The 25,181-nt window shown below is 42.4% G+C and overlaps 1 protein-coding gene and 2 long non-coding RNA genes across 3 annotated transcripts in view; 1 reads left to right on the top strand and 2 right to left on the bottom strand.

Moving 5' to 3' along the window:
* Nucleotides 1–101: 101 nt before the first annotated feature.
* LOC122991936 lies at nt 102–5,899 on the bottom strand. Its single transcript, XR_006405945.1, has 4 exons — nt 5,861–5,899; nt 4,661–4,699; nt 1,727–1,729; nt 102–116 (listed from the first exon to the last, which is right to left on the bottom strand). It is a non-coding gene; the product is annotated as an uncharacterized LOC122991936 (long non-coding RNA).
* A 4,308-nt stretch (nt 5,900–10,207) lies between these two features.
* LOC122991930 lies at nt 10,208–23,237 on the top strand. Its single transcript, XR_006405939.1, has 3 exons — nt 10,208–10,374; nt 22,654–22,738; nt 23,083–23,237. It is a non-coding gene; the product is annotated as an uncharacterized LOC122991930 (long non-coding RNA).
* Nucleotides 11,645–25,181, bottom strand: part of ttn.2 (titin, tandem duplicate 2) — a 253,622-nt gene continuing 240,085 nt past the window's right edge. Inside the window, exons 241-253 of the mRNA XM_044365366.1 lie at nt 24,341–24,643; nt 23,831–24,133; nt 23,427–23,695; nt 22,977–23,292; nt 22,460–22,765; nt 21,967–22,266; nt 21,044–21,619; nt 20,454–20,759; nt 19,975–20,357; nt 19,631–19,841; nt 13,626–19,490; nt 13,181–13,486; nt 11,645–12,989 (exon numbers count right to left, since the gene is read on the bottom strand). Coding sequence (XP_044221301.1) covers nt 12,697–12,989; nt 13,181–13,486; nt 13,626–19,490; nt 19,631–19,841; nt 19,975–20,357; nt 20,454–20,759; nt 21,044–21,619; nt 21,967–22,266; nt 22,460–22,765; nt 22,977–23,292; nt 23,427–23,695; nt 23,831–24,133; nt 24,341–24,643 — 9,737 coding nt within the window. The 3' untranslated portion in view covers nt 11,645–12,696. The remainder of the gene's footprint in view (nt 12,990–13,180; nt 13,487–13,625; nt 19,491–19,630; nt 19,842–19,974; nt 20,358–20,453; nt 20,760–21,043; nt 21,620–21,966; nt 22,267–22,459; nt 22,766–22,976; nt 23,293–23,426; nt 23,696–23,830; nt 24,134–24,340; nt 24,644–25,181) is intronic.

Below are 25,181 nucleotides of genomic sequence, written 5' to 3'. Positions count from 1 at the left end.
GGATTTTGAAAGAGTAAATTCATCAGAATCATGCGTCAACATGTAAATAATAGTCAGAATTAATGTGTTGTGGATGTTGTAAAATAAATTTCATAACTTACTGGGAGAAGGTGGTGCTGTGAAAGTGAAGCAGAAGCAATACTTTAGATAATAGAAGAATAAAAATCATAAAAAGTTTGGTAAAGATATCTGGTAAAAATGAATATTACAGAATTATGACAATGATGTTTGGTTAAACTGTAGCAAGAGTAGTAATAGTGATAGAAGTATTTATTTACTTGTTGTTTACTTGTTGTTCTTTAAATCAAACTAAACTGATATAGTTTTTAGCTTAACAGTGGAATTTAGTTACAGTAAACATACACTGTAAAAAGCCCTTCAGTGGCAATGTCCATGTGACTTAATTATAAAATGTATATTTTTGACAATAAATTGATTTTGTCTTCTTTTACATACAGAAAAGTAAAAAGTGTGACTGTTTAAGTAACTTATAATTTTCTGTCATAAATTTGATTTCCTGTTACTTTACAATAAACTGATTTCACAAAACTTAGTTTAAGGACTTACTGAATAAGTAAATCCTCAGGACCCGCCCAATGGAACCGGTCTGAGCAAGTCTGAACTTGTTCTCCCACAAGGCTGCAAGAGTACCTGCCTGGCTTTTTCATCGACAAACTACACAACTTTTAAATAATCATTTTCTTGCTTAAAGTTAAATGTTTTCACCCGTGATTGTATTGCTCTATGTCATGCTTAAGTGTACGTTTTCCTCCTTGCGATGCCATAAGGTGTTTCAAAATGCACACTAAGCTCGAACAGTTAACGTACCGTCAAAATGCTGATTTTTAGTCAAATATGGCTTCTACGTGTTGAATTTTACAACAAATGACATATCCTTTTTATTGATAAGTTTAAAATTAATTGACACCGCCGCCATGTCTGTAAGAAGGCGGAGTCAGTCCTATGAAAGGCTTTGTGTCTAATGCAACTGCTCAGCCCGCCATCACCTGAGTGCATCCCTGTGTAGTAACGTTTAGTTACCCGAGTGTGTTGCAGCCAGTCTGTCAGTCATAAGTGGCCTGTGTTGTGTGCTGGACTGTGTGCATCCTTAATATGTAAGTGCGAATGCACTAATTATGTCAGGCTCATTCTGTTTTTGTTTTAGATGTGAGCTAGCAAGTTAGCGATTAGAATGATAACGATTAGCCGCTAGTTACTTAGCTCCACTAGCTCTACTTATGGGTGTGATTTTGAGCTGCAATATGCTATTAATTGTAGTCTGTTACACACAGGGGTTAGGGGCTCAGATTCAGTGTAATTTTATGTGGGCTGACTGAACGGGCATTTTCCATGTGTAGATGGATAGAGTTAGCCACATGCGGCTAGTTAGCAGGAATCCTGGGATAGTTGAATGTGAAATGCTGTGAAGTACAGCTCACTCACTAACGTTATGCACCCCATGCAGTGGATTAATGATGAAAAGGAGTTTGTTACTTGTTTAACATTTTAGTTCAAAGATGTAGTAAGAAGACACTGTCACAAATTCCCTGATACTTAGACCTAGTGGGGGTCAGTAGAGGCCAGTGGGTCATCTGTGATCTGCTACAGCCCTAATAGAAGGTGATGCTGTTCCGTTGCACCAATATATAGGAGCATTCTTTTTTAAAATTATTACGTAGTTAAGGCAGGAGGCGTGTGTTGTCAAGGCAGCCGCCTTAAATATAACGTGCTGCGGGAAACATTGTTATCCATCTAGAGCTCTCTATCTATCAGCATCTGATTCGAAACTCATAACTTCTCTTTATTTGTATGAAACAATTTCTTAATTTCTGTTCTTGTTTGTTGCACAGGGAATAGCAGAGACCAGAGCACATGAAGACCTGAAAACACACAGTGTGAGGATCTATGTTTGCCATGAGCCAGATGCAGTGAGAATCATGATCGCGGGAATCCCTGTGCTGAAATCTCTCAACAATCTGGCCAGAGGATGCTGCCTTCTCCTCGGGGTGACATATGCCCTGAATCTTCAGTACCCAGTGAGACTTCACAAAACCTTTGAGGTCTTTCAAAGACTGTTTGTTGGACTTGACACTCTGTGCCCAAAACCATCTCCCAGGTTCATGAGCCTTAAAAACAAGCTTCTAGCATAGACAGTCAAATGTGATTGCTGCCATACTGGCTGTTTTATTGTTGTTGTTCAATAATGTTATATTTTTATGAGTCCAGGTAGGTAAGTGTGATTCTTCAGATTGATGTACCTGAATCTCCAGTTTCCTTCAACACTTTGTTGGCCTTTCAAGGCCCTTTTGTGGAACCGGACCCAAAACAAATGTCTGGCCTGCACAGTGAAATATGTTCTCCAGTTTGAGAATGCCACATATTATTCTGAGCCTGATTAGTGTGATTTCTACAGAATGATGTATATAAATCTCCACTTTCAAACACTGAAAGCCTTTAAAGGACTTTTTTTGACTGGGCCCAAAACAAGTGCCTGGACTGTTGTTTCTGTGTAATAATGTTATTCCTTTTTCATGACCTGGATGAATGGGATTATTCCTGCAGTAATATTGACTAGTTTATACTGCTTTATACTAAGATAAAAGATACAAGTCCAAGTTTAATGTAATGCTGAACTTAAGCTAATGTTAAAATGTTTAAACATATATTTAAGATATTCTTCCAAGCTGTTCATAAGCTGAAGTCCCAAGTTCTACAATGTTGACAGCTTACTGTTAAATTTTAAATGAAAAAATGTTATTTTTCATGTTGAAACGTTTTGCTATGTGGTTGCATTGGCAGCTCAATAAATGTTCTAAAACAATACCACTCTTGTCTTTGATAAATTTATGTCAATGATAGCTAATTATTTTAAGTAGATTGTGTTTTAAAATCAGAGAGGAAGCATTTGTAAATATTTTTTAAAAATAAGTACAATGAAAGTTAAAAAAAAAAAGTTCTTTTAAATGGCACTTAATTTAATGAAGTTGGATGTAGTTAAAATGCTGTCTATGTTTACAATGGTTGAACAAAATCTCTTTTTTTTTAAGACTACTTAAAAATTTTACTTTATGCTAAAATTTTATTACTGAGTTTTCTCAACTTAAAAAAAAAAACACAAAGTTCACTAAACTAGCAAAAAGTGCTTGGAAAATGTTGCCTAATTTTTTTTGAGTTAGATCTAAGTAACAGTTTTTACAGTGTATATTCTATTAAAATAGAAGAAAATAAAACTAAGAGAGTGATACAGTAAAGGCAAAACTACAAATACATGTAACACATGAAATGTGTCTACTGCTTCCACTGCTGCATCATATAATAGTTTAGTATCATGAATAAAGTTTGAACTGTGTTCAGCAGGTGGTTTCATAGCTTACGTGGAGGGGGTGCTGGGGTTGAAGGTGAGCCTGGAAAGTGAGAAATATATGGAACACATCAATTATAAATAGTTATATTATAAATAATAAATACAGTGAAAGTGAAAATTACAAGTAAACAGAGTCTCTCTTTGATACATATATAAAGGCTACATATCCTGTAAATATATTTGGCCTATATACACGCATGCAATAATACAAGATTGTGATTGTATTTTGTCTTATTGTGTGTCATCAGCAAAATAAAATTCATTCAGCTAAAAGTAATGTATAAAGAGCTGAAATAGTAACTAACAGTAATGTAAATAAATAGTTGAAATCATTAGCTGAAAGTAATGTATTAATAGTTAGAATTGGTTAGAACGGATAAACAGAAAGGAATATTGGATCACATAACATTGAAACATTGCTAATTATATGCAATTCCTCAATGTCCAAAATAACAATCAATCAATTGAGAGTGGACAGGACCTCATTTCTGACTACTATGTTAGTATTGTTAAAAAGTAAGGTTGGGTCTGTTTTGGGTTTGCTCATGAAGTCAGGTTCAGATCAGTGTTATTTTATGTGGGCTGACTGAACGGGCATTTTCCATGTGTAGATGGATAGAGTTAGCTGCATGCGGCTAGTTAGCAGGAATCCTGGGATAGTTGAATGTGAAATGCTGTGAAGTACAGCTCACTCACTAACGTTATGCACCCCATGCAGTGGATTAATGATGAAAAGGAGTTTGTTACTTGTTTAACATTTTAGTTTAAAAATGTAGTAAGAAGACACTGTCACAAATTCCCTGATACTTAGACCTAGTGGGGGTCAGTAGAGGCCAGTGGGTCATCTGTGATCTGCTACAGCCCTAATAGAAACATTTTTTCTTTTAAATGCCACTTAATTTAATGAAGTTGGATGGTGTTTAAAATGCTGTCTATGTTTACAATGGTTGGACAAAATTTCTTTTTTTTTAAGACTACTTAAAAATTTTACTTTATGCTAAAATTTTATTACTGAGTTTTCTCAACTTAAAAAAAACACAAAGTTCACTAAACTAGCAAAAAGTGCTTGGAAAATGTTGCCTCATTTTTTTGAGTTAGATCTAAGTAACAGTTTTTACAGTGTATATTCTATTAAAATAGAAGAAAATAAAACTAAGAGAGTGATACAGTAAAGGCAAAACTACAAATACATGTAACACATGAAATGTGTCTACTGCTTCCACTGCTGCATCATGTAATAGTTTAGTATCATGAATAAAGTTTGAACTGTGTTGTGCAGGTGGTTTCGTAGCTTACGTGGAGGGGGTGATGGCTTTGAAGGTGAGTCTCCCATGGCTGGAAAGTGAGAAATATATGGAAAACATCAATTATAAATATAATTATATTATAAATTATAAATACAGTGAAAGTGAAAATTACAAGTGAACAGAGTCTCTCTCTGATACATATATATAAAGGCTACATATCCTGTAAATATATTTGGCCTATATACACGCATGCAATAATACAAGATTGTGATTGTATTTTGTCTTATTGTGTGTCATAAGCAAAATAAAATTCATTCAGCTAAAAGTAATGTATAAAGAACTGAAATAGTAACTGTAATGTAAATAAATAGTTGAAATCATTAGCTGAAAGTAATGTATAAATAGTTAGAATTGGTTAGAACAGATTAACAGAAATAGTTAATTGTTGCTCCATGTGGTTGTTTTCTCTTATTAATAGTGTTATTTAACATCCAGTTTATAATCCATTCATAAGAACATATTGTGTTGGTGCTGGTGAAGGTTCTGTGGGTGTTTTAACTGATTCTAGGTGCAGTCTAGTGTTCATTGCGATTCTTTTGTACCTTTTTCCAGAGATAATCAAGCCATTCTGTTCTAAATCCCTGTGTCTGATGCATTTTTACTGTAAGTGAAGGATGAATATTCAAGCCTGCTGTTTTACTGCTTCTTCTTCTCTGGAAACCTGTTTTCCATAGTTTCCTTTTCTTTATGAATAGATTTTCTTCATTCAACGTAAAACACTTTGAAGCACATTTGTATGAAAAGGTGCTACATAAATTTGACATTAATGTGTAGACAAAAAAATCCTCTTAAAAGGACAAAAAGGAGGTAAATTAGCATCAACTCCACAGAAAGCCTGGACTGAAGCCATTTTATCACTCACACACATGAAGCAGACACCACAGTTACAGAGTTTATTAGTTTACAAACTTAACTAATAAAAGTAGTAAAACGTTAACTGAACAAATTTGCTGAGAGGTTCTGAGAACACAAAGTGACTAGTAGGAGAAAGAAAATTGACAGTGTACTTAAAAACAAAACCTACTAAAACCTAAATGAAAATTAAAAAATATACTTTTGTTGCATTTTGATTGTGTTGATCAATTCTGAAATGTATCATATTTAAAACTACTATACACATAAAATATTATTTTACATTCATTCAATCACTGAAATAATCTGACAGTAAATATAATAGAAAGATTCATACCTTTACTGTTCCTGTTGAGATGTTGCAGCAGAGACAAACAGCAAGTGGTGCTGCTAAAAGAGAAACTGGCTCTTTTATAAAGCAGCCTCCCGCCCTCACTTTGTCTTTACTTTCACTTTCATTAACCATGTTGTTTACAAGAAACCTGCTGAAAGCATTCACACTTTTGTTATCCAAATCTTTATTTATTAGGGCCTGAGCCCAAAGGGCGAAGACCCTATTGTTTTTCGTGCGTTTGTTTCTTTCTTATTATTCTTTCTTTATTAATCCGCCACTTTAACTCTAAATTTGAAAAACTCACCAAATTTGGCACACACATCAGGTCTGGTGAAAAATTTGATAAAATGTAAAAATTAACCCCGGAAGTGCCAAAATGTGCTCTCTAGCGCCACCTATGTATCTAAAACGGCCGCCACGGCCCGTAGGAATGTCGTAGAGAGATCGAACCAAAACTCAATTATTCGTCTCATCAAGACCTACAAATCATACGCTGACACCCCTGATCTAAATCCAACAGGAAGTCTGCAATCAGCTTTTCAAAATAAGACTTTGCCCCAATTTTGGCCCCCGAACAAACGCTATCTCCTCCGAGGGCGTTAATGGTATCGGCTTCAAACTTTAATACATGACTTATCACACTGTGTTGAGCAAAAGTTATTAAAAACTTTGTAATAACTCGAACGGTTTAGATCTAGTAAGCCCTGAAAGTTGGAGTGCGACATTACACCTTACAATGTAAACCAATGGGGAGGCAATCTCTGGGCATGGACTTTGTGCCAAACTGGGGCATCTGGCGTCTAAACTATAAGTCCGACCACTTTCAAACCTGTATTAATGGATTCGCGACGAAAATTCCTACAAAAAAATGTGATTTTTATGTATGATTTGGCCAAAGTCATGGGATTTATGAGGATATTTCACGAGAAGCGTTCTCTAAAATCCTCCTCTCCAACTGCTCCTGGTGATGTCACTCCCTCAGTGCTGTGAAACATTCCGCAATACACACTCATTATAAAATCACAGGAGGAACAAGAAAAGACTTTAAAACTCACACTCTAATATCTCAAAAACAATAAAAGATAGAAAACACATGTAAATTCAAGATTTGTAGGTCAAAGTCTCGTGGCTCATTTAAAGTTCAAATGAAGTTTGTATCTAAAATTATGTGGAAGCAGTAAATGTTCAAAAAGGTGTGGGTTCGCTCACACTCTCCATTCAAATATATGAGTATTTTTCTGTGTCCAGCTGCAGTTACTTATTGTCTCTACACACCTGACAGTACACATGTCAATCAAACTTTCAAAATAAAAGCACACCACACTTGTAAGAAATATCCCTCATTTTTAAAAAGCGTGATCTGATCCCGACGGGCCAGAGTGCAACAGGAAGTATCATGCGTCGTTCTTTGTTGTATTACTCCTAGGAAATTTGGCCGATGCACCTGAAATTGACTCAGCTAAGATGTTAGACCTTGGTGATGCTACATTGGGCAGGTCATGACCCATGACCAAACGCCGTTGCCATGGCGACACATCCTTCGCCATGAAATACGATGCTGTATTTTAGGGATAAGGGATGGGTCTACAATCACGAAACTTGGCACACATGTCTGGAGCGACACCAGTTAAAATTCTGGATAGGTCATTTGCATAGACGTGACAATATGGCTCACCAGCGCCCCCTTGAAAATTTCTAAATTGTAGCCCCGCCTTCCAGATTAACCTAGGAAAAAGAAATTCGGGAGGCTTATGTATCATGTGAAGACGCACAAAAAAGCCTCTTGGAGCTGTATTGTAAGTCCTACAGGAAGTCGGCCATCTTGATAAAAGTGGTCATTTTTCGCGTTTTTTTGACCATTTCGCATACCTTGTATTTTAACAAACTCCTCCTACAGAATTCATCGTAACGACTTCAAAATCAGTGTGTGTCATCTACACCAGTGTGTGATCAAAAGTTATCAAAAATTTAGTTATCATTGAAGCGTGTGGCCGTGGCGTGGCGTTGAGTTTTGATGTTTCGCCATGACAGGCGAAATTGCTATAAGTTTAGTGTAAATGCTGGAGTCTACACCAAACTTTACATGTTTGATAAGACTCCCAGCCTGAACACATCTAAATAGCAATATTCAGTCAGTGATGAAAACTGGCTCCATAGCGCCCCCTACCACATTTCAATGCAGCAGCCCCTGCAGCAGGCACAGTACGTGATTGAGGATGTGACATTATTCTCCCCTTGCACTGTCTGAAAACAGCCCAGGTCAGGGGACATCTATATGCCCGTGACAGAAGCCCTTCACCAGCGCCGCGCCCTGACATACGCAAGGGTGCGAAGGCCCGTTCAACGCTGCTTGCAGCTTTAATATTATTAATTATAATCTATGGAAACAGATGCTGTGAGGTGCGTTTGTTTTGTTTGTGTTCTTGAGCCGCGTGCAGCCCGGTTTAGTAGTGACTCCGCCCACCTGAGCATTTGGGTCCGTTTGTTTAAAAAAAAAGAAGACTTTCAGAAGTTTTACAACCTCGTAGAAACGTCTCGGTTTGCACCGGACACATGTGTGAAAATAATAAACAGTAAAGTCGTGTCGTGGTGAAGATAAACAGCATCTGTCAGGTAAATAAATGTAGTGGAGGAAAAGACAACTTACAGTTCTGACTCCCAAACTTCAGGAAAGCAGCTGCACAGAGAGACTGAGGAGGTTTCCTACTTCAGTGTGTTTTCTTCATCTGAATAATCAGCACATTCATCAGGACTCTCCTCCTCCTGCTGGTTTCCTCTTCCTCCTCCTCCTCACTCTCCTCAGTGGGAGCTCCTCTGCAGGCTGCGCTGTTTTTCACGGCTCGGTCAGCTGCTCCTGTCTGAAATCACCGAGCTGCTGCAGGAGGAGGAGGAGGAGGAGGAGGAGGAGGAGGAGGAGGGCCAGACCGACTGACTCTGTCCGCCCCCCGCCTCCTCCCCCCTCCCCTCTGAGCCTTTTCCAGAGGTGTTTAGTAACTAAGTACATTTATTCAGTTTCATTTTATTTATTGCAGAAGCAAAACAATCCACTGTTTTTACATGTTTACATTGGTGGAAGAAGTACTCAGATCCTTTACTGCAGTAAAAGTATATTAAATACTCCATTACAAGTAAAAGTCCTACATGAAAAATCCTCCTACAGTAAAAGTACATAAGTATTATGAGTTTGATGTAAAGTATTGCAGTAAAAGTACATAAGTATTATGATTTGATGTTCTTGTACATATTTGTACTTCATCCAGGAATTTACCATTAATACCTGCTTTTAACAGTTTGTACCAGAGTGCATCTCCCCAAACTGTATCAAATGTCTTACTATAACCAATGAAAGAACAAAACAGACTTTTCTTTTTAAAACAATACAAATCAAAAGTGTGTTTCTATAAAAAAAAAAAAAAAAAAAAAAAAGATATGATCAATGGTGGAGTAATTCCTCTTAAATCCTGTCTGAGTGTCCGTCAGGATAGAATTATCCTCACAGAACTTCAGAGATAACACCAGAGTCCTGTTAAATAACTCCTTTTAATACTTGTTCAGGATTCTGTCTGTTTCTGCTGCTTTTTCAGGTTTTAGTCTTAAAATAACCTCCTTAATTTCTTGTTCAGTGAAACTTGTCTTTTATGTCTGCATTCATTATTAAACCACACGGCTTTTTTTGTGTAATGTAATGTAATATTCAAACTATTAATCATAATTCTTCAAACCTCCTCTGTCATTTCATCTGCTGACATGTTTTCTAGGTCACACAACAATTTATCCACCTTGTCAAACTGTATGTTTCCTATAAACTCATCTGTTTTTTCTTTATCCCGTTTTTCAGTGTTTGTGACTGTGAGTTTAGCTGCCCAATAATCATCAGTTCCAGGATTTACATCCAAAAGCATTTTAACAATACATTGCTTATCAGAAAACAAAGAGTCAAACTTATGTACATAGAAATGTCTTACTTTGCGTAAAAGAAACAGCGACCCTATTAGGGCTGTAGTCTGCTGGTCGATTAGTTGATTAGTTGATGGATATGCTCTCGTCTGACCAAATTCTCATTGGTCGAATAATCTCCGTGTTACTTTCATAAGGAGAAGAGAGCGACATCAACAGCTTTCCAGGATTAATCCATTATTTCCTGCGGGACAGAGGGACAGACTAACAAATTACCTGTGAAAACTGTATTCAAAACACCCCCGTTGTTTGTTTGGGTCTAACTGTACTCACCGTTTACTGAACGTTTACTGAATCAGTGTTTCTCCAACAAGAACTCCCGCCATTATAAATATTTTATAATGTCAAAAATAACGCCAAATATCCATTCACTGGGAAATCAATAGCGTTTGGGAGTCCCTGTGCAGCGCTGTGAGTCAACCTCTGTGTCGTTGCCTGGGAAACTATTGGTAGCGTAGCTCCGTGAAGGAATGCGGCATTGCGTAGTACGTTTGCGTAGCGAGCGGGAAAGAGTGAGCGGCAGGAAAGTGATGGTGGATACTAGTGGAGCAGAGGAAAAGGTTAGTAGTAAGTTGTCAGTCTGGCAGTAAATATACAGCACAGACTACAGTGCGTGACAGTTAATAAATGCCAAAAAGTCAAGTCTGTTGTTTCCCCAAGTGCTGGAAAAGTGAAGGGGGTTAGCTCCAAAGTTAGCAACAATGGGTTAGCCTAAACGATGCGGAGTTCACTGTATAATTACCCTATTTCCATCACCATCACCATAATTACCAAAATCCCCATATAATCAGTCTGTTTTCTCTTTAATGTATGTCAAACATTTGTAATTGCCCCACAGTACACACATTTTCCCCATTGTTTCATATCGGTTCAGGTTATCATCATCTCTTTCTTGAGTGTGGGCATTCATATCACCATAAATTAGAAAATAGTGGTTTTCAGTACCAGCATCAAAAATAATCTATTGGTTCATCTACATTAGACTATTTGGTTTTGTAGTAAACAGCACAAGATCTTTATCATATTTAAGTAGGTGTCTATTTATTTTATTATTACACTATATTATTTATTTACCAATTTGCAATTTAACAGCAATTATCACTCCACCTCATGGCCAGTTTCTAAACTTATGTTGGTTACTAACAAACATTCTGAAACCTATTGCCTTACATTTTTCCAGCATCTCCAGGGTATTTATATCCTCTGTTTAATCTCACTGAAACACAGTACATATTTTTTACATTTTTCAATAAAGTCCGGGGTCTTGATCTTACTTCTTATTCCACAGATGTTCAGAGTAAACACTTGCAGCCCAGGGTGGTGTTCTCTCCTCATACTGAGTGCTGTCTCTTCTGACCCCATGTCTGTCTTAGATGTCAATGCCGAAGGATTTGCAATCCACATTGTGACATCCAATCACAAATCTCTCTTTAATCTTGCAGTCTCTTTCGGTTCATAATGATCTCTCAGCATGTTTATTCACCACATTTACAGATGTGTTCTGTTTGCTTTGTGGAAATACTGTTCAACCCACCAGTGTCTCAATCTCTATAAACTCCTCTTATTGTATCCAAATATTGATCCAACTCACAAAACTTTATTTTAAATTCTAGAAGAGATCCCAACATTTCCAGGTTGTCAGGTTTAATTTTGGGGTAAATGTGTATAAAAATGATGCACAAGGCAGCTTGAATATTTAAATGTGATGGAATAGTGCAGGCGTACAAAACTGCTGTGTATTTCATTCAGTGTTTGACATTATATAGCTTCAATGAAGATATATATAATATATATAATGTTATTACAAATAATCACAACAGAGACATCCTGTAGTGCTGATAATCATGCTTTATTAAATCAATAATGGAGAAAAACTCAAGGAGGCTGCAAAAATAATCAACGCTACAACTCTAACTTCAATCAAATCAAAGTGCGGGGCGACACGCGAGACCACGCCTCGTTCCATCCTTGTCAAATGCAGCGGTGGTTGTCTTTCCGGCTGCGGTACATCTGCTTGGCGGTGCCCAGCTTGACTGACAGGTGTACTTCTAAAAACTAACACACAAACACACTGCAGACCTCCAAGAGACAGCTCTGCCTCTGCAAACAAGCACAGGAAGGACTCGTGATTGGCCAGGTTGATGGTACTATTGAAAAGAGCCCGAGCAAGTGGTCGTTTGCCAGAAGCAGAGCACAAAACAAAAAAGAAACACTTGTGCTCAGGAAGTGCAGGCCGCTCGCACTGTGAGCATGTCATTGAAATGGCGGTATGACATAATCAGTCAGAGAGCGAGGTCCAGTCGTCCTGCTTACATGAGGGTAAATGCAAACAGCACTCAGGATCTCACGCTCTTATTACAATGCAACAGCACCACTCTCTCTCTCCAGCAGTGCATTCATAGTTTTGTCTGATTGACTTAACGTCAACAGGGAGCCTCTCTACCTGTTGAGGCAATCTTAAGACTTCAACTTATTGTTGAGGCACAGAGTTTAGTTTCTCGGTTTGACAGGGTATTCGTTCCAAGCGAAACTTTCTCCTGTTAAACCACATTTAGTTTCATTTTGTTTCAGTTAATATTGTCATAAATAACAATGCATACATTTCCCATAACCGTTAAATTCGGCTATATACATTATGTACATGTCACAGAAAAATGGATCAAAAATCCTAAGTCATAGTTATCCAATATGGCACATTTTATAACAACTTTAGACTTTAGTCTAGTTTGGCATAAATTAATGTCAAGATTGGTACAAAAATAGTTCATATTTACAAGAACAGAAATCCAGATCTTTATCAAGTAGATTATTTTGCTCAATTAATAAATGAAAAGGCATGGAAGTAGGGAAAAGGGGAAGATTGGAAGATAAGATTTTTGTTTTTACACTGATCGAATGCTAATGTGAACAGTTGCTGTGTCGGATCCAAGCTCGTTGGACAGTTTGAGAGTGTAGGTTCCAGCATCTTCCACCTTCACCCCGGTGATGATGAGGGTGGTTAGGTCCTCTGTGGTCTCGATGTGGAAGCGGCCGCCAGCAGTCACCTCGATGGTTTTGCCGCCGCGGGACCACTCAATGTGTTTGGCGTCGCCAGAGAAGGCACAGGCCACTGTCAGGACTTTGCCTGGCTCGATGCTGATGTCCTCCGGCAAGGCCTCAATCCTGGGAGCAGAACCTGGAAGTTGGAAAGAGGCACAGTACATGTACATCAGTGCACCCAAAAATGTGTTCATTCACTACACAATAATAGAAAGAGTGGAAGGGAAATTTTCTTTTTAATCTGTAAACTTTAAATTAAGGTAAAAAAGAAGATTTTATAGAGATGAGGAATATTCTCTTGGCCACTATAAAACAAATCTGTCTTACCAATCGCTCTGAAGGAGGATCCTTCCATGTGGGAAGCCATCTCCGTGAGGCTGCTGGAGCTCATAGCATACGACTCAGAAGCCATGGACGACATGCTGGACATGGACATGGTCTCACACTTCATCTCAGCTGCCATGCTGCTGAAGGAGCTGGACTCCATCATGGATGACATCATTGCCTGATGGGCGGAGGCGGAGGAGAAGGAGGACGATTCTTCCATCGTGTGCATTTCTTTCTTCATCATCATGGATGAGCTCATGGATGATGACGACTCCTTGTGACTCATCATCATCGATCCTGTTGAGGCTAGAGATGGAAACAGAGGATATGTAAATGTTCAGGGTGACTTTTAAGTAAGGATATCAGAATTTTTTATATAAATATAATAAAATTAACGTAATTGCAGTAAACCAGCTTGGAAGGAATACTTAAGGCAGTTTCTCACCTTTAAGCGCCAGTTGCTGCTCACGGTAGGCGGTGATCTTCATGCGTATGGACTGGAACACTTGTCCAGTGAATGAGAAGGAGGATTTTGAGACTCCTCCCTCTGATGTCATCTCACAGGTATACTCTCCCTGGTCACTGTCTGTCAGGTCATGGATTACGAGGCTGCAGGAGCCCTCAGAGTAATGCATCTCAAAGCGGCTGCTCTGTGAAAGCCTCCTCCCATTGACATACCACACCACCTCCTTGACACTGCTCTCACAGATACAGGACATCCTCACCGAGCCTTCGTAAGCTTCAGCTGTTAGCTGACTCAGAATCTTGGGAGGTTTTGGGATTGGGGATTTGACAGTGGGTGGAGACACAACCCTCTTGGGGGACATGATGGGAGGAGGGGACTTCATCCTAGGAGGTGATTTGATTCCCTCAGGCTCAGGGGATTTCAAACCCCTTGGTGACTTGATGCCAGATGGTTCTGGAGACTTGATGCCTTTTGGTGTTTTGATACCAGCAGGTTCTGGGGACTTCAAACCTCTTGGTGTTTTGATTCCTGCAGGTTCTGGAGATTTGACACCCCGCGGTGATTTTACTCCCTCAGGTTCAGGTGATCTCACCCTCTCTGGGGACTTGATTGGTGGTGGTGACTTGAGTCTGGGCTCAGGGGATTTTATACCCCTGGGTGACTTGACTCCCTCAGGTTCAGGAGATTTGATTCTAGGAGTTGGTGATTTTATGCTCAGTGCTGGAGAGGGTGCAGATGGCTCAGGAGACTTGACGCTCCTGGGGGATTTGATTCCCTCTGGTTCAGGAGACTTCACACCTGGTGTGGGAGACTTCACACTTGGTGTGGGTGACTTCACACTTGGTGTGGGTGACTTCACACTCGGCGTTGGTGACTTTATACTTGGAGCAGGAGAAGTTACACTTGGTTCAGGGGACTTCACACTTGGAGTTGGTGATTTAATTGAAGGCTCAGGGGACTTGATGCTGGGTTCTGGTGACTTTGCACTGGGGACTGGGGAGGTCACAGAGGGAGCCGGTGATGTCACTGAAGGTTCTGGTGACTTTACACTGGGAGTGGGTGATTTTACAGATGGCTCAGGGGACGTGATGGCCTTGACCTCCTCTTTGGGAGCTGGTCTGTGGATGGTCAAAGTGAAGTGGGCCTCCTGTCTGCCTGATGAGTTCTCTACCACCACCATGTAATTGCCCTCATCAGAGGCTGTCACAGAGATCTCCAGGCTCGACTTGTACTGAGTGGTTGTGACTTGGATACGGTGAGAGGTTACAATGGTTCTGCTCTCGTGCATCCATGTTACAGTGGGCGCAGGCTCCCCATCAATATCACAGGAGAATCTGGCTGTCTCTCCCTCTGCAACGGTCAAAGACTGGGGTTTGGTGAGGATTCTGGCAGCAAGAGAAGGCTTCACTTTGTGGACAGAAACCTCCTCAGTAACAGCAGCAGAAGACAATGCCAGTTTAGCTCCAGATGTGGTGTGCTTGCCAGTCAGAGCAAACTTGTCGGAAGAGTAGGAGGAACCAGATGACAGGTATTCAGCTGAGGCATACTTGACAGATGATTCATACCTCTCAGCGGAGGAGTACCTCTCTGAGGAGGCGGCATATCTTTCACGTGTGACAACCTCATGTGTCTCGGTTAGCTTTGACTTGCTCTCCTCTACTTCAAAGTGGGTCTGGGAAGCATAGCCAGCTTTGAAGTGGGCAGTGTGATAGTGGTCAATGCGAGTGACTTCAGGGACATATGCTTTGGGAGCGTCCTCATCCCTACGGCGAGAGGAGAAGGTAGTATATCCACCACCTGACACCTCCAGGGTAGCATAGTCAGAAGCCTCTCCCTTGGAGTTGGAGCATACACAGCGGTATGTACCACTGTCCTCTTCCTGGCATTCCAGAATAGTGATGGACAGGACACCACTCATGTTGGTAAAGACATATTTCTCACTGCTTTCAGAGATTGCATTTCCATTGTGGAGCCATCTCACCTCAGCCTCTGGCTTGGCTTGGATGTTCAGGGTAAATTTGGTGTCTTGGCCAATCGGTATGCGGTGCGAGCGCATCCTGACGGTCACACGAGGTGCATGATCCAGGCTGAAAGGTGTCTGACTAACCACCTGATATTTCCTCTCAGTCTTCAGAGCAGCCTTTCTGGCCTCGTAACGGGACATGATGTCAAATCGGGCAGATCGCTCAAACCTGGACGAGGAGCGGGATGACCTCTCAACTGACCTAATGGGACTGGGAGAGCGGGGGCGGGTCCTCTCTGGGGTGGGGGACCTCCTCTCCACAATCATGCCCTCTACTTCCACAGGAGGCCTGGCACGTGGTGGTCGGATCAGCTCTGACACTGGACGCATCAGCTCGATGTATGTGGGAGACAGTGACCTTCTCCTCCTCATAAACTGAGAAATGGTACGTTTCTTCTTTGTCTCAGTAACCTCAACAGCCTCATGCCTGACTTCGTGCCTCCTCTCTTCATGTTCTGCGGCACGCCGTTCAATGCGGATGGGGCTGCCAGCAGGGGAGGCAGAAAAGCCAAGCTCCAGTTCATCCTCCAGCATCATTTTCTCTTCCTCTGATCTCCTCATGGAAAGGTGGTCATCCACAGGCATCAGCAGCTCTTCATCACTCAGATCTCCCAGAGATCTTCTCCTGGATCTGAAGGAGACCTCAGATTCGGGTGAAGGTGAGCGGCGGGCGGGCCTGACAGTCTCCAGGTCATCAAGAGTGAGTTTTGGAATACGCCATCTTGGTCTGTACTGGTCAGTGATTCTAGGGAGGGGCATGACGTAGAACTGCTCCCACCTGGACAGGCGTATGCGTCTCTGTCTCTTCTGCACAATCCTCTCCATCCTCTCTGGAATCTCATACTGGTCTCTCAGCTTCCTGTACCACTTCATGTCAGAGAGAGGCACAAACTGTTTAATAGCTTTGTCCTCATCCAGATCTCTGGGATCGTGAACCACAGGCTCTGGGATCTCATAGGGCATGAAGATCCTTCTCTCTTCCTCCAGCTTCTTGGTCTCAGACTTCTCCACTGTGATGTCGAACTCACCCTCGACATTCTTGGTGCTCACAGCAGGTTTGTACATCTCTGCCGCGAATTTCAATGCCTCTTGGGCCGTCGGGTTGAGAGGTACGGCATCCTCTCTGGCAACAATTTGCTGAGCCATCTTGTTAGTCTTTTCAATTTGTTTCTGGATGTGTCTGTATTTCTCCTCCTCACTCTTGTACTCTCTCCTTGTGTAAGTAAGGCGGCCCACCTTCAGTGTAGCCTGGCAGCTTGTAGAGCCAGCAGAGTTGGTTGCAGTCACTTTGTACACACCAGAGTCCTCAAGCAGAGTCTCTCTGATGTGCAGGACATGGTAGTCAATGTCCTCTTCTATGACTGCAACCTTGGGACCAAACTGAAGTGGATGGCCATCCTTCTCCCATTTCAGAGTAGGAGTCGGGATTCCTGAAACTCTGAGCTCGAAGCGGACGCTGTGTCCCTCAACACACTCAACATTAGCCAGCAGACGTTTGAACATGGGCCTCATAGTTTCCTCCATTACAGGATGAGGTGTCACCGTGAGACGGGCCTTGCAGCTGTCTTCTCCAAACTTGTTGTGGGCCATGACGGTGTATTCGGCATCATCACTCATGTCTAAGTTGTGAATCATAAGTTGGTACAGACCCTTGTCACTGGTGAATGTGTACTTGCTGTCATCATCACCTGGCTTGATTCTCTCTCCATTCTTCAGCCATGTTACATGAGGCTCAGGGTGTACAGTAATAGTGACACCGAAGCGCACATCTTCGCCAATGTAGGCAGCACGATTGTACAGCGGCAAAGTGAACTCTGGTGGCCTCTGAAGGATTTTAGTCCTGTCAACCTTTCTCCTCAGTTTCTTGATGGAACGGCTGATGTAGTACTCCCTGATGCTCCTCACAGTCTCAACAAAGAGCTCTCCATAAGCACTGTCCTCTCCATCATCACTCACAACCTTGCATCTGTACACACCATTATCACAATCTTCAATGTCCTTCACATAGATGCTGGCAAAACCATTGCTGTAAGTAATCTCATACTTGGGGCTTGGGTGTAGCTGACGGTTACCAAAGTACCATGACACCTGTGTACTCTTGTCATAGTTGGTGATGCTACAAGTGAATCTGACATGGCCACCTTCCTCGCCTGAGCTATGCATGACTGGACCAGCACGCAGGCCATGGTACTCAGTTCCAATCTTCACTTTACCCACGGCCAATCCTCTGTGATTCTTGAAGGCGCCGCCATAGGCCACACGAGCCGCTGATACAATAGTTTCTGTCCTCTTTACCAGAGTCTGGTAGTATCTCCTGTGTCTCAGTGTCCTAATGATCTTGTTGCTGATATGCTCCATCTTCATCTTGAGCCATGGGTGTTCCAGAGCCTCATGGGCTGTCATGCGGAGCCTCCTGTCCTTGATTAGAAGTCTGTCCACAAAGTCCATAGCCTCCAGGCTTATGTCATTAAATGCTTCACTGTCAAAGACGTACTCACAGTTGGAGATGTTCTCAATCATCTTTGTAGTGGACTCTGCAGCAAATGGATTGAGGCCACTGAGCAGGACATAGGCCATCACACCAACAGACCACATATCAGTGGCTGTTGTGACCAAGTCATGGCGGTGAATCTCAGGGGCACAGTACTCCGGAGCTGAGAACATCAGTCTGATGTTTTCTCCTGGCACCAGCAGCCTGGCCTGGCCCATCTCAATAATCTTTATGATGGTGCTTCTCCGTGTGGTGTAGACAATGTTGTCAGGGCGGATATCAAAGTGGCCAAAGTTGTGGCTATGCAAGAACTTGAGGGAAGAGCACACTTGTCTTAGGTAGCGTACAATCTCCTGCTCTGTGAGCTCAAAGTTGCTAGTGCCCAGGCGCTCAAAGATGTCTACTCCAGAGATGAACTCAAAGATCAGGATAATCTCCTCCATACTTTCAAAGTATTCATGCAGGTAGATGATATTCTTGTGCCTTGCTACGTTGAGAGCCTCAATTTCCCTGAGAACCAACTCACGGTCAGTTCCTTTGACCTTGATAAATTTGGCCATGAAGGTCTTCTTGGTGGCAATCTCCACACAGCGGTGGACTACTCCAAACTGGCACCGAGCAAGCTCCTCAGAGATAGTGTATTTGGAGGACAGTTCCTTAACCTTGTAGAATAGAGCCTCCTCCTTGGTGATCTCTCTAGCTTCATCCACTTCTTCGTCATAGTTTCTGATCACAGACTTATCCTCCTTTGTGGTGATGGGCTCAGTTGGCTCAGAAGGAGGGCTCAGGCCAAACTGGTTCTCAGCGATGACTCGGAACTGGTACTTGGTCTTTCCATATACGTTGATGATGGTAAAGCTACAGTCAGTTGTCTGGCCAGCACGGATCCACCTGTCCGCACTGGTGGGACACTTCTCCACAATGTAGCCAATGATGTTGCTTCCACCATCGTTGGCAGGGGGCTCCCAGGTCAGAGTGATGGAGTCTCGGGCAATGTCACTGACCTTGAGTCCCTTTGGAGCTTCAGGAATGTCAGCCACGTCCACCTCAATGGTTTGTTTGTCCATTCCGAACCTGTTCTTGGCAGTGATAATGTAGTAGCCAGTATCTTTACTCTGCACTCCCCTCTGGAATACCAAGGAGGTGAAAGACCGGGTGGTGATGACCTGGTGATGAGGAGAGTTGGAGAGGATCTCCTGACCCTTCTGCCAGGTGACTGTTGGTTCAGGCTTGCCAGTGATGGGGATCTTGATGGTGACGTGATCACCACGGACAGCGTGGACTGCTCCCATTCCCTGGAGCTCCTTGGGCAAGTGAATCTTAGCAGGAACTGGAATTTAAAAAATGACATAAAAACATTAGCTCAATATTGATTAATATTCCTATTAATCAATACTACACCAACAGAAGGTATCATTCAATGGATTCTAGGAAACATGAGGATAAGTCTTTTGCAATGCCAAAGTTTACCTTCCACTTCAAGGTTGGCAGTTGAGGAGATAGATCCTTCAGAGTTGGTCGCTCTGAATTGGTAGACTGTGGCATCGCTCTCATCAGCAGCAATGATGATCAGTTGGTAGTAGCCTCCCTTGAACTCCTGGGCTTTGATCTTGGTTCCATCTGCCAAGATCTCCTTTCCACTGCGGTACCATTTCACCACAGGCCTGGGATATCCCACCACCTTGACATGGGAAAAATAACCGAATTAAATCATTTAGATTTGTAACTGAAACAATGATTCCCTGAAAAACAAAGACTTGTGCATAAACACAGGTATATTTTTGGAGGAAAACACCGAAGTGTAGATAAAATACCTTAGTGACGAAGGTGGCATTAGCATGGTATTTGACAGTCATGTCCCTGATCTCCTCCCTGAACACAGGCGCACGAGGCAACTGGTCGGACTTAGGGATGATAGGCTCAGAGATCTCACTCCAGTCGCTCTCACCACCCATGTTCTCACACTTGACGCGGAACTCATACTCGAAGCCCTCAATCAAGCCTGTGACCTCGTATTTGGTCTCCGCAATCTTCTTAGAGGTCACTGACATCCACTTGTTCTGCTTCTTCTCACGTTTTTCCAAGTAGTAGTTGGTGATTTTAGCTCCACCATCATTGCTTGGAGGCTTCCAGCAGACAAGGCAGGAGTCTTTGGTAGAGCTGGCAATGAGGGGCTGCTGTGGGATGCCAGGTTTTTCTGAGAAACAGACAGAGAATGTTATTGTAATGGTCTCCTTGTTTGCAATGTAGTTATGTAAGCCAAAAGTGACAAACTAAATCTGAGTGGACCTACCGAATGGACTCTTGATGATGACCACGGAGGGGATCTCCAGAGGCTCACTGACTCCGTACTGGTTCTGAGCAGAGACTCTGAAGTAGTAGCCAGCGCTCTCGATCAGGTTGAGGACACGGCAGGTGTTTCCAGAGACAGAGGAGGACACCAGGTGCCACACCTCACCCTCTTTGGCCATACGTTTCTCCACAATGTAGTTGGTGACCATGGAGCCGCCGTCGTCCTTGGGAGCCTTCCAGCTGATGACAACTGAGCTCTTCAGCAGGGCATCAACAACCACAGGGCCCTCAGGGATGCATGGCTTATCTGGATAAACCAAAAAAAGGAATACATAAAATTCTAGGATCCAGGAAGAAATATCTGTTGTTTCTAAACTAACAGATGAAAATGTATGTGTATTACTATTCATTGAAAGAGCATTTGGAAATTAACATTGCATCTTTACATATGACATCTACATTGCAAACTGCAAACTGAAGTGTTTATTTTCATTTCAATTTTAAAGTATGGCTGTCATCACTTAAGAAATACATTTGACATTTTAACTTTCTTGAGTTTTGTACTATTTCCTCTCAGTAGTATGACATTACCTTGGATTTCAACCCGCAACACAGTGTCGACAGTTCCAAATGTGTTGCTCAGCTGCACCTTGTAGCGGCCAGCGTTGGTCTGCCTTTGGACATTCCTCACCACCAGATGAGTGTAGCTTTCTGTGTTTTCAATTACCACATTCTCAGATGCGTTCAAAGGCTTCTTGCCATAGAACCACATGATCTGAGGGATGGGGCGGCCAATGTAGACGACATGAAGGCGGAGGCTGGTGCCAGCACCCGCAAAGTACTTCTCCTTCAGTGGGAAGCCAGGGTGGAACTGGGGTGCTGCCTGTAGGCGCAGTTTGCCACTAGTCTCAATCTCTCCAGCCTCATTGATGGCCCTACAGGTATACAGGCCCTCATCTTCCTGCTCGTCTGTCAGGATGCTGAGGGAGTGGTTGCGGCCATCTGAGCTCATCTTGTACTTGCGGCTCTGGATCAGCTCCTTGCCATAGCGGTACCACTTGATCTCTGGCAGAGGTCTGCCGATGATGCCGCACGTCAGAGTGCCGGACTCGCCAAGCTTGGTGGTTACGTCCTGAATCTCTTCCTTCAAAGCTGGGGCCTCACCAACTGCAGAAACATCAGCAAAGTTTGATTTAATTCACAGCTTAAATCACATTTTTGGGGTGCTGTCTATGACATTGATTTTTTTATAAAATTCTTTACAGGTTGATACTGCTCCTTCAAGTACACTGAAGTATACTAATATGCAAAACCAAAAGAAAAACACTTACTCACTAAATAAAATTAACATTTGGTATAGTGTTTAGTTTGTTACAATCCAGGTCACAGTCAAATTGGCAGGGAGTTATTTTACTGCTATGAGCAAATTCACTGAACACACTTTGATTCAGCTGAATTAAATTTGCTGCAAAACATCATTGTTAGTGTGACCAGGTCACTCTGCAACAGCTCACCACTCAGTTTGGTCTTGATGCCCATGGGCGTGCGTCGAGGTCTGCTGAGTCCTGTTTCATTCTCAGCAAAGATTCTGAACTCATACTCTGTGGCTTCCATGAGGCCACCCATGGTGAACTGACGATCCTTGGAGCGCTCCTTGTTGCATTTCTTCCAAGTACTTTCTCCAGCCTGCCTGAACTCAATCCAGTACCCCAGGATCTCCTTGCCGCCATCTTGCTCAGGCCGGAGCCAGTGGATGGTAATACAGTCTTTGGTGACAGAAATGATGTCAATCTCTCCTGGTTGGCTAGGTTTGTCTGGGATGAGAGAGACGAGAGGAGATTGATACTTGTGGAGAAATGATCAAAATACAACCAGATCTTCAGTTCTACAACCCATCAAAGTTACTTCAGCTTAGTTTTATCTTGTCTTAAATTTCTGGTGCCTCATCGACTATTTTTCTACTTAGTATTATCAATATATTCTGGCCGTCATGTAATATTAACTCACCAAATGGATCTTTGCAGACCACAGATTCTGAAGCGGGACCAGGCTCGCTCTGTCCAATGTCATTCTGAGCCACGACTCTGAACACGTACTCTGCATCGGGGATGAGGCCGGTGAGATTGTACATGGTGGTGGTGATGTGGGTCTTGTTGTGGCGGACCCACTTTTCTGTTGACATCTCCCTCCTCTCCACGTAGTATCCTGTGATGCGTGAGCCTCCGTCATCCCGGGGCCGGGCCCAGGAAAGAGACACAGAGGACTTGGACACGTCCATGATCTCTGGTGGGTTGCTGGGAGGTTCTGGTGGGCCTGTAGGTCAAGTACATTGTTTTTTTGAAACACTCATTGACAGAATTAGGGATGTGCATTGTGTTCAATTTGTAAATCTAATAAGAACATTGCTATGTTTCCGCTAAATAAATTACTCTGGCAGATATGTACAGGATGCGTCTGTTAACAAACATCAGTTGTATTTGGACATTGCAACATTGTGAACATCATGGGCAACATCAATACTTACATAGTGGTGTCTTTGGTGTGACAGACTCTTCAGACTTAAGAGATCTGCTGATGCCGAACTGGTTCTCAGCAAAGACCCTGAAATGGTACTGCACATTCTCCTTCAGGCCCTTCACCACCAGGGAATTCTCTGTGACCCGGGCATTCACTGTGTACCAGGCAGCCTTCGGGACTTCCCGCCTCTCTATGATGTATCCCTGGATGTCGGCGCCACCATCATCTGATGGGGGTCTCCAGCTGACCCGGACTGATCTAGCCTGAATGTCATCAAACTCCAGAGGGCCTTCTGGGGCATCGGGACGACCGATCACCTTCACCTAGAGTGAAGCGGCACACAGGAGGTCAGAAATAATATCCACATTTATTCATCAAATGTAAGTTAATTGATACTAACGTACATTTTTATCTGACTGAGGTTATGTGTCAACAAAAACTGTCAGGAGCCGCTCACCTTGATGTAGACGGCCTTCCTGCCACATTTGTTCTCCAGCACCAGGTCGTAGGTACCAGTGTCATCTTTGTGTGCCTCTTTGATGACCAGCTCAGTGATGTCATCATGGGTGGCGATCATGGCCCGGTGGGAGATGTCATGGCCATCCTTGGTCCACTTACATGTAGGAATGGGTTTACCCTTGATTGGCACAGACAGGCAGATGACTCCACCTTGCCGCACCACGTAGCCATCTTCGTACTTAGGATCAAGCTCGTAATCAGGATAATCTGATGAGGAGACGGTATGGATTTGGTTTAGTTAGATTATCCCATATTATCACAAACTGATTGGATTTAGATTCAATAAGTAAAAGTATGATGTGTATGTCACTGTATGTAAAAAATTGAAATGTGTTCTCCTACCGAGCATCTCCTGGACTTTAACCACTCCAGGAATCTCAGCTGGCTCTCCAGCACCGCCAGCATTGCAAGCGATGACTCTGAACTTGTACTCAGCGCCCTGGGGCATGTGTGTGAGGGTGTACTCGCACATCTTGGTGGGTGTAGTATTACACAGGGTCCACTCCACTTGATCCACCTTCTGCATCTCGATCAGGTAACCAGTGATGATCGAGCCACCTTCCTCCTCAGGAGGCAGCCAGGCCAGAGACACCGAAGTCCTGGTGCTGTCTGTGACTTTGGGTTGAACTGGAGGACCTGGAGGCTCTGTTCAACAACACAGAGAGGCATCTTGTGAATATACTGACCCAGACTGGTAATATTAGTGTATAAAATACATTAAAAAAACAAATATATATATATATATATATATACACACATATATACAGATATGTTTTATTTGTACTCCTATACTAACATTTCAAAAATAAAAAAATATTTATTTGAATATAGGTTGTGTTTTGCGTCACATACCGATGGGATCCATGGCGACAGTGATGGCAGAGCTCTCACTAGGTTTGCCGTCTCCCCTGGAGTTGATGGCAGTGATGCGGTATTCATACTCCAGGCCCTCAATCAGGCCAGAGGAGCGGTACCTGGTCATGGTGACGGGGTTCTTGTTGATCTTCAGCCACCTGTCAGAACGAGCCTCCTTACGCTCGATGATGTAGCCGGAAATAGTGGAGCCACCGTTGTCCTCGGGTGGCTGCCAGGTCAGGGTCATGCCTTCGTGGGTGACGTCAATCACCTCTGGCCTGCTTGGAGGTCCAGGGATGGCTACACGGGGAAACCACAGATCAAATAATATATTAATCACAGACAATGTACAGGAGTACAAAATTACCAGACAAGATAGCAGAATATTAGTATTGTCTCCATAAATTAATACAAGGGATAGTGTTTTTGGATTGTTGGAGATACACAATAAATATAAATCTTTTTCTCTAAAGACCACCTCTATTTCTGTTTCATGACAGTTCAGCGTTGATTACGGTTTATGATACAGATGCAGAAGAAGGGATAAGGGAAAAAGAGAATGTACATTACATCAAGGATCATATCTCTTTTTTGTAATTACAAATACGAGGCTAAAAATAGCTAACTTTTCAAAGCAAGGATTCAAAGTGTAAGTTAATGTTAATTTCGTTAAGGAAAACTATGACTAAATATGTTCATTGACCTTTTTTTTGACGACTAAACCGAGATGATGATGAGAATGGGATGAGATGAATCAATGGTTGATTGGACTAGGTGGTTCCAAGGATTTAAAGATAGTTATGTGGTTGCTAAGGTAGGTGCTAGGCTGTAAGCATGT

This window comes from Thunnus albacares, chromosome 11 (genome assembly GCF_914725855.1).
Source record: "Thunnus albacares chromosome 11, fThuAlb1.1, whole genome shotgun sequence".
Lineage (NCBI taxonomy): Eukaryota > Metazoa > Chordata > Actinopteri > Scombriformes > Scombridae > Thunnus > Thunnus albacares.
This window is presented reverse-complemented; position numbering and strand designations above follow the sequence as displayed.